Source organism: Miscanthus floridulus, chromosome 18 (assembly GCF_019320115.1).
Source record: "Miscanthus floridulus cultivar M001 chromosome 18, ASM1932011v1, whole genome shotgun sequence".
In the NCBI taxonomy this organism is placed as follows: domain Eukaryota; kingdom Viridiplantae; phylum Streptophyta; class Magnoliopsida; order Poales; family Poaceae; genus Miscanthus; species Miscanthus floridulus.
In genome coordinates, this window is record NC_089597.1 from 130211105 (window position 1) to 130221196 (window position 10092).

Consider the following 10092-nt stretch of genomic DNA (forward strand, 5'->3'; position numbering starts at 1 on the left):
CGATTGGTTACTGGTTGGTGATTGTCCTATCATATTGCGACATTTGGGGAGGGAGGGTGGGAGGGTGGGAGGGAAGGAGAGAGTTGGCTGTTGGTAGGAACAAGGACCAAGGCTAGACCAGGGTGTCAGTGACTCACCAGGGGAGGGAGGGAGGGAGCAGGACGATATGGATGGGCGGGATGCGAAATGGATAACACGCGGTGTGGTGTGGACGTGTGTGGTGTGCGGCGGCGGCAGCTGATGACGAAGCGACAACGAACAAAGCTATCCGCAAACACATGAGCCTTACCAGAAGGTAGAGGGTCAGTCTGAGATTTGCTCTTGTTTTTCCTTTCCGGATAAGGAGGAGGAGATCATTTCCCTCCGCCACGGAGATTTCTCTTTTTTTTAAAAAAAAAGTTTTATTCTAATCTCAATATAAGTTATGCACTTAATCAAAATGTATTACTAATTAAGTCTCTGGCTTATGAAAGCTGGCACATAAAGAGTTCACAAGAAGTGACGACAACAAAAATCTATGCGGTAAGCCTGCTCGAAGACGGTCGTCTATGTTTTGTGAAGATCTCCATTGCTGCTGCCGTAGAATATGACTTACCCACTTTAACATTGGTTGACCGTGTTTCTTTTGTAAGATGGATCTGAAATGTGTTTAATAAATGAGAAGATGGTATCTTTTTGTCAAATAAAAACTAAATCATTTCATCTCAACGAATAGACCAGATAATTATGCTTGCTTCCACACAAACTTGAGAACGCAAGTTAGAATTATGATATACTTGTTGAAGCCAAGGACACAAAAAAAAAATAGTAGGACTTGTTGGTGGGCATAAACCAAAAGCAATTTCAAACACCCTCCAAACAAAGCGTGCTACAGGACAATAGAAAAAAGTTGTTGAGTAGTTTCTTTGGGTGTTGCAAAACCACAACTCTTGTAACTTCTGCTACATAGTCCGAACGATCAACATTGACTAATTGTAATAGATAACGATAGCCACTAATAGCAAATAAGCACTAAAATGAGTTCATAAAAATTCAAACGATTTCAGGCTAGGCACCATAAGATAGAGCATGATTTTAGAAAAAAACAAATGGACTAGTTTCATAATTTTTTGAGGTAAAACAAATTTTCTAAGGTTTAGCCAGATTTTGGGATTTTAAATTGCATTGTTTTTTCATGTAAAATATTTTGTTAATTTTTTAAAAAATATTTATATATTTTGTTTAGGTTTTTAAAAATATTTGTAGTCTGATTTACCTACTTTTAACTTAGTCTGGTTTACCTATTTTTGATGTGGCGGCAAATCAGCAAAATCGCCATCAAAATCATCCATGATGTAAAAATAAATGGTTTTAAAATTTGAGATGGTCAAAAAACTGATTTTGTAATTTAGGGAGAAAAAACAAAATCAAATGACCGCAATGGAGGTAGATTGAACTTTTTCCACGAAACGATGACAAGTTGACAGGACAACCATGCGAACCAGGTCGTAGGATCATTTAGGGGGTGTTTGGTTTGGGTTGCTAAACTTTAGTCTCTCCTAAATGGATTAGTCACTCTAGAGTTGGTAGAGAGGACTAAAGCCCTTTTAGTCTCATTTAGTCATAGTGTTTGATAAAAACTGACTAAATTGGACTAAATGAGACTAGATTTTGGAGTTCCTAGTTGAACCAAGTACCCCTTTACTGGGCCAACAAAAGCAAAAGGTTGTGCTCCATTAGACCCAATACAGTTTTCAAACTTTTTTTTTGGCATATTTGGCGACCCAATACAGTTTTCAAACTTTTTTTTTTTTGCATATTTGGCGGTTAATCGCTGGTGCCCTCTCATATACTAGTGGGCCACCGCGACTTTCGATGGTTGTCTCACTTTAATTACTACCGTAAATCCTCACTACCTTATTAGCACACAACAATTTTGTTAGTTAGAGGCAACAATACTTGATTGACACTAATTATTCAGCTTATTGGTTGGTTAGAGTCCATACATTCTGTGTGAATAAGTTAAATCTACTTTTAACTTTTACCAAAATTATAGTAAGTTTCCCCGTATTATGTTGACTCAAGAATTGTTCTTCGGACGACCCCAGCAGATAAGTCAATAGAATTTATTCAATAGTGATAGGATGACGACATCCATCCATCCGAACACGCTGTCTAAAAAAAACCCGCCTTGCACGCCACGCCACCACTGAAGCGCCTCTCACCGCGCGTAACCCATACGATGCCGCCGCCCCGACTCCATCTCACATGGCTCCTCCCTCCCCCTCGCTGCTCCGCCCATGTCCAGCCCGACCCCCTTTCCCTCATCGCCACCTTCAAACCTCTACGTCGAATGGAAGAAGAAGGACGAAAAATGCACGTTCCAAGCCTATATTTCAAGTGTTTAAGATGCTTCATAGGTATGTTGCAATTGTTTCATATGGATGTTGCAAAAGTAAATCTGGATGCTGCATTTGTTGCAATGGTTGTACACGTATGTTGTAAAGGTCTGTTCCCAATGTTTCATCTATGTTTTCGGACGTATGTTGCAAGTGTGTTTTATCTGGGTGTTTCATATGTTTCACATATACTCCCTCCGTTTCATTAGGATATAAGACATGCACGTATTTCAAAAATTAAACTATTATCTTTGACTAATAATTAGCCTAATAATATAAAAAATTTATAGTACAATAGTTAATTTGTGTTTACAAATGCTTTCTAATGATACTTTTGTTGTTGCCATAAATTATATATAACAGTATAAATTAACAGCTTAAGTATGATCTTGAAGACTGCACCAAGTCAAATCATGCCTTCTATCTCGAGATGGAAGGAGTATGTTGCAAATGTTTCATCCGGATGTTGCATATGTTTCACACATATATTGCAAGTGTTTCATCTGGATGTTGCATATGTTTTTGCAATGGCTACACACGTGTTTTCCTAGAGTTTCAGACGTATATTGTAAGTGTTTCAACTGTTTCAGACGTATGTTGCAAGTGTTTCGTATATATAGATGTTGCAAAAGTAGATCTGGTGTTGCACATGTTGCAGTGGGATCCATCTGCCGCATCCGCTTGGCAACCAGGTTCGATTGCGCTGGTCACTGAACTCTGGAAGTCCACACCCCCACCTCATGTCCTAGCTTCAGCGGTGAGCTCCCTGATCCTCCTATGTTGTTGGGAGGTTTGGAAACACCAACACGACGTCGTGTTCCGGAGCTTGGCACCTGATCAAAACCGGCTCATAGCCACCTACAGAGAGGCAGTCAGGCTCTGGAGCTGTCGCCTACCAAGGAAGCATGTTGTGCTAGCAGTTTGTTGGAGCTCGATCTTGAATATGTAATCCACCCCTCATCCTCTCTCTGAACTCTTTGTAATGGGATTGGCACCATGCCCTTCCAACCCCTGGCTTTGCTCGGTATCTGTGGAATATAAATTCAGGTGGGGGGACCTTGCTCCCTCCGGTGTTGACCTAAAAAAAACTCTTGGGCCCGCTTGCATGCGCGTGGGAGTGGAGGGGGCGCGAGCGGCAAGCACAAGAAACGGAGCGACGTGAGCCCCACGTGAAGCAACCATAGGCGTGTGGGCGGGCGCAACAACATGCCTACGCAGGGGCGTGGGTAGGCACAGCAAGCGCGAGCGTCCGGACGCTAGCCTTACCGGAATTTATTAGGTTCAAGGTAACTCCAAAGCACAAGCAAACTAGATGATTCAAACAAAGGTTTCAAATCCAACATGCATATTCATGTTTAGCAAAGTTCTTACGCCCTGTTCGTTTGGCTTATAAGCCATACTTTTTAGCCAATGAACAATATTTTTCTCTCACAACAAACCAAATCAGTCAATAGTACTTTCAGCCATGGCTTATCAGCCAAGCGAACAGGGCGTTAGTTTTCCGGTCCAATTGCTTTATTGACTCTTAATAAAGCTGCTTACAAGCATGTTTGCTGGTTAGTTTTTGGGCTGATAAGTCCGACTGATGCTGATTTGTTGTGAGAGGAAAACACTATTGACTAGCTAATAAGCTCTGGCTGAAACCTACGAGCGAACAGGCTGAACGAATATACTCTTTGCAGACATGCAGTGGTCTCCGCCTCTCCGGATGCAGTATCTTCACTGCTTTATTAAGGAAGTGTGCGGCCCACGGTCCATCTTCTTTTTTTTTTGAGGAGAGCCCACGGTCCATCTTACCAAACACAAGCGCATGCAGTGAAGCCCGCGAGCATGGCCCATATCGAGGAAACAAACACCTCTAGTCTGGAGCCCAATTTCGTTTTGGCAAGAGCCAAGACACATGCATCTTCGCTCCAATAAACGTTGGAAACAAGCCAATAAGCACAGGGCCACCAGACGATCTAGCACCTAGCGAGGAACATCCGGGTTGTATTTGTGTCCGCTGTGTACCCGTGGGGAGTCTGGGAAGATAAGGCCACGTTTAGTTCCCCAAATTCCTAAATTTGGCACTATACAAAAAGAAGATTCGCCATCACATCAAACTTACGGTACATGCATGGAGTACTAAATGTTGATGAAATCAAAGACTAATTGCACAGTTTGGTTGTACTTTGCGAGACGAACGTTTTGAGCCTAATTAGTCAACGATTGGATAATTATTACCAAATACAAACGAAATACTACAGTGCGCTACAGTACGCTGGGTTTCCGACGGCGCCGAATCCGGCCAGAACTAAACATGGCCTAAAAACGATATACTAGCCCTGCGTGGGCGGAAACCCCCACGCGGCCACGCCTAGTCGGCGCTGGCCTCAGCGCCGAACCATGCGCTGCCCTTGAGGGATTCGGTGAAGATCCTTGCATCCTGCTCCGACCGTGGAGAACAGAGATGCAACAGCCGAATAAGCCTAGCTTTGATGGATGCATAAGGTAATGTAGAAAAGGTGCTGTTGTTTGCGTGAAAAGGGAAAAGAATGGCAGAGTGCTCAGTTTATTTCTGTAATAAGCAAGCGGATACCACGTAAAATCCAAACTCTTTGGCGAACAATGGATTGGGCTGCAAGTCTCGTTTCCCAATCCATAACCCGCTCCTTTCTATCCCGTACTATTTTCATTTCCCTATTCTGCTGGATATCCAAACGCCACCTAAAGTTATTGCACGAGATACGATAATTGGCACCCCTTTTGTTATTGAGATGACGGCAAAAGATTTCCCGCAAATATTACTAGAAGAAGAAAAAATGCTAGTCCAACTTTTAGAAATAAAAAATGCTAGACCAAAAAAAAATTTCTTACAACTAAATGTGTTGGGGGAGCCCATACGGAGTATGGGCCAACTCCCCCTCGAAGAGGCCTGATGAAGGAATAATGGCGGAGGCTGTCCCTAAAACGGCGGAGGCTCTTTCCAAAACGGCGGAGCCTCTCCCCAAGACGGCGGAGGCCTAGCACAAGAACAATGGCGGTAGTTCTCCCCGAGATGGCGGAGGCTCTTCCCAAGACGGCGGAGGCCTAGCGCAAGGATAATGGCGGAGGTTCTCCCCGAGATGGCAGAGGCTCTCCCCAAGACGGCGGAGGCCTAGCGCAAGGATAATGGCGGAGGTTCTCCCCGAGATGGCAGAGGCTCTCCCCAAGATGGCGGAGGACTAGTACAAGGATGACGATGAGTTTCTCCCTGGGACGGCGGAGGCTCTCCTCGGGACAGCGGATGCCTAGTGCAGTGATCATGGCGAAGGTGTTCCCCGAGGCGTCGGAGGCCCACCAAGGTGTGGGACGATCAAGTCAGCAAGGCATACGCGAGGACAGTTGATGGGCCTCCAGTGGGCGTCGGCTTAGGCCCAAGGTGAAGACATCGCGAGACGGTGTGATGAGAACACCCCTGAGGTTAGACACTAGGGCTGGAATATTCCTGGAATGTACCGTAGTGGTTGAGGGGCACTGTTGTAAACTCTGTAAAGTGGTGGTTGAGCCCTATAAATAGGGAACACTTGTAACTGTAAAGGGGGAGGAAGCAATTATGAAACCCTAGTTCTTGTGACTCGGTACTTGATCCTCACTCTCTCCTTCAGGCAGAGCCTGAGCCAAAACCAGAGTCCGGAGCCTCGGCCCAAGTCGAAGGCCTCCGCCCCTTTCTTACTCCCACTCTGCCAAAGCCCACTGAATCCCTCGTTTAGCGACCTTTTGCCTGGAGCCTCTGACGGAGGATCTTGTCCGACAGGAGTGCGCTGCGTACAGGGACCTCCGCCCGTCTTAGGCGGAGGCCGGCCTCCGCCCATCTTAGGCGGAGACCCCAACCTAAGACGAAGACCCCAACCTAAGACGAAGACCTCCGCCCATCTCTCGCTCTTGTCAGAAACCGATGTTTCAACAAAATGTTGCATGATATGTGTCATCAACAACTCTAGGGCAAGAACAGACCCAACTTACTACTTACCACACGCCAAGCTAAATAACCACGACAATGTTATAAAAAAACCCACGACAAACCTCCATATAACATACCGACACTACTCACGCTTGGCCTTGGCCAAGGAACTCAGACATGAAAACTGACCACAACTCATGTCATGAAATAAGTCACCCTGAGCCCAAAACGGCACCCACGAGGCACACTTCAACACCTACCACAGCAAACCTATGGAAGAAAACACCGAGCTAGACTAAAATAATTGGCATCCATAAAATATGGACTTCTGTGAGATGAACAGTAAAGGAAGATAACCAGATGGTATGTCCTACAAAAAAAATATATCTTAGAAAAAGGGAAGTTTATTTCATCAAGCAAATGAAAAATATCCCGGTTTCAACATCGTGAGATGCTTGTGTCCGTAAATTATTACAAAGTTTTACTATGGGGTAGTAGACTCCGTCGTCCACGTAGCATTCACACCCATCAGAGCCGAACAAAACGGCTAAGATGAAGCAAAAGAAATTCATCATAAGCTTATGCTAAACCTCTATCGGTATGGCGAAGATGTCCATTGTGTGAAATTTCCAGATAGTAATAGATGTTTTGATAGAGGTACACCAAATACGTACAATATATAAATAACACACACGTCTTTAACAAAAGAAATAGCGCACTTTTTTTTTTTTTTTTTTTTTTTTTGCTTTTTTCCCCCCTTAACACCACACTACGTACACACAGTTTCTTCCGTAAGCATCATCAGGGTAATAATATACGTCTGTGTGAAAATGAGTTAACAGCCGTATCTTCCGTGAACCGATATCGATGGACCTTAATTGGGTTTACTCATGTTTGAATTTCCCTCGGATTCTGCTAGTCTCTCCTGGTCCAGCTGGCACGTCTGGCTCCGTTGACGACGACGGCAGACGGCCATTGACGCGGCGTCGACGGATTCCAGTGGGTGGAGGCAAGAAGTCAGTAGAGGAGGGGCTGACCGGCCGTGGTGGTGGTAGCGCTGCCGCGCTAGGGTTTGCTGGCAGTGGATTGAGCCTGTGCGAGCGAGCTGCAGCAGAAGTATTGAGAGGTGCGGGTGCTGTCGAGCGGCCGGAGCGGGCATCGGCGGTAGACGGGATCAGGGTTGTGGGCGGGCTGATGGACGCTGGGGGAAGTGCCGTGTTAGGGGATTGTGTGGGTGAGCTGGAGCCCGCGTCGTCGGTCAACGACGGGATCACGGTGGTGGGCGGGCTGCTTGATACTTGGGGCAGCAGGCCTATGGGTGGTTGTGACTGGGCTTCTTCTTCTGGAGTAATAATAATTGTGTGCACATTGCTATTTTGGATTGGTTGGTTTCTGGGCTGGTTTGGGCTGGCTGGTGCTGGTTTATTGTGAGAGAAAAACACTGTTGGCTGACTGGTTTGGGCTGGCTGAAACCAACAAGCGAACAGGCCGAACAGGATGTGGGTCACAGACCAAGCTACGCACCTGCTTCTGCTGCAGCTTCTCTTTCCACTCCCTGATCTCCGAGCCGAGTGCCAAATTCGGGGTCAACTCGAGGTGCTCGAGCTTCAGGTTCGTCATCGGGGACCTGACGCTCCTGTCGGACGACTTGCCGTCGTCACCGTGGATCCACTGCAGGATCGCCTCGAGCTCGTACGTGTGCCCATCGGCGGCGAAGTGAGGGTTCTCCATTACATCCCTAGTGATAGGGCATATGAAGTAGTTCGGCGGGCCGTCGTCATCCTGCCCGCTGGTAAGGATACCGGCATTATTCTTATGAGACAACTCCTTCCACACGTCCCCCACGAGGTCAGGGCGCTCCTCCCGGCTCATCTTGATGCACCGTAGGCCGACGTCCGCTAGCTGTTTGGCCAGCGCGATCGGCCAGTTCCCTGCAGTGGGATCGAGGACGGTGTGCAACTCCTCTTTTTCCATCGCGTCCTCGACCACCTTGGCGACGTCCTCCGGGGGCAACCCCGTCAGCAGCTGCAGGACGATGATTCCAAACGAATGCACGTCGTCTTGCGTGGTGGGCTTGCCGATGCCGTTGGATTGGGATATGCCGAAGGCCTCCACCTTGCATGCCAAGTTGGAGTCCAGGAGGACCTTGGACAGCTTCAGGTTTCCGTGCACTACCGGCTGCGGTTTGTTCGAGTGGAGGAAAGTCAGAGCCGTCCAAACCTCGCGCATGATCTTGGTGCGCACCTGCCATTTCAGTTGTGCCATTCTGCTTCTGCACTCGAGCCGGTCCTGGAGGCTGCCGTTGGGGAGGAACTCGTACACCAGGCCGAATACCTCCCTGCACACGCCAATCAGTGTAACAAGGTTTGGATGCCGCACTCGACCAAGGACAGCAACCTGCAATGCATGGTTTCACACACGTACGTAGTGTCAGCCATGATTTATTTGCCAACATGGTGATTATAAGGAATGAGCTGAGGATGGTACGCCGGATTTGCATCACCTTTCGGCTGAAGTCAGACTCCTCTTGCATGCTCTCCCGATGCAGCTTCTTTATAGCTACATCTGTGTTGCGTAGGCGACCTTTGTAGACGTTTCCTGATCCACCCTTACCGATAAGTCTGTTATCCAGGCAATTGATTGATTTTTCAATCTCATCTTCGGAGAACTCAGTGTTCACTGTTTCAGCAGGCAATGTCATTGCATTTTGTTGATCATTCTTCTCGTACAGGCCTCTGGCTTCAGTAACAGCTGCTACTGGCTCCTGGAGAAAGCATTCAAGTAGTATATGATTCTGGTTGGTTGAGGTTCAGGATTTGCAATCCCAATCGAATACTGGAGATAACTTACCATTTTAAGAGCATGAGAATCCACGGGTGGTGGTTGTATGGCAGGAACAGTTGCATTTGCTTCCCTGCGGTGTTCATAGCTAGGTGGCATTAGCTTTTAATTTTTTTTTTCTTTTTGCGATGCACTTCACTGACATTAATTCTTTTTGCAGAGATTTGAACACGACTATCGTAGAACGAGATGTTGATCTTTCAAAAAAAAAAAAAAGAACGAGATGTTGGCATTATGTGACTTGCGAGTCCTCCACAAAGCACACACCTAATATTGTACTCTGTAGATAGTGGAACTCAAAAAAAAATCGAGAAAACAGATGAAAACTACGTATCAGTTATAAACGCAAGGACTTGGACGCTCACTAAAACATTGAACAGTTTGATTCATACAATGTGGCGGTCAATGACGGGGCAATCTAACTTTTAGTGGTGTTTGGTTTCAAAACATTCTGAACAGAGTCATCCAACTAGAGGAATATTTTCCTCAGATGCTGGACAAGCTCATCCGACAAAATTAGCCGAGCTCATCTACCTTCTCTAATCTTGATCATTAATCAACAAATTAATGATAATTAGTATGTATACTGTTACTTTGTTGGTTACTTATCAGTTAGGGCAGTAGACGAGCAGTTGTTGGACAGATAATATCCGGCCCGGCTTTGCATGCGGCACGCGTCCAGGCACCGACGCCCAGGTAAATTAAATCATCTTATTTCTTTCTTAGTTTTTTTTTGGTTATGAACCCGAGTATCTGGAATAGGATTTGGGTAGGAAGCAGCAAGCAATTGGGAAGAATTTGAAGAGTTGGGCACTCCTAGTAAAAGGCGGGCGATGCCGCCCCTAACGCGCGGGACACCAGCGAAGACACACAAAGATGATCGAAGCATGGCCAAGCAGGAGGTGTTAGGAGTTCATCACGCCGCAAGCAAAACTCTTTACTATAACCTTG

The 10092-nt window shown here is 46.2% G+C and overlaps 1 protein-coding gene across 1 annotated transcript; it reads right to left on the reverse strand.

Annotated features, from left to right (window-relative positions):
- Window positions 1–4734: 4734 nt before the first annotated feature.
- Window positions 4735–9274, reverse strand: LOC136524673 (U-box domain-containing protein 70-like). The gene is made up of 4 exons (XM_066517950.1): window positions 9151–9274; window positions 8804–9064; window positions 7825–8697; window positions 4735–4803 (listed from the first exon to the last, which is right to left on the reverse strand). Exons 1-4 carry the CDS (start codon window positions 9238–9240, stop codon window positions 4735–4737), a joined length of 1293 nt encoding a protein of 430 aa, XP_066374047.1. The 5' UTR covers window positions 9241–9274.
- Window positions 9275–10092: the final 818 nt, after the last annotated feature.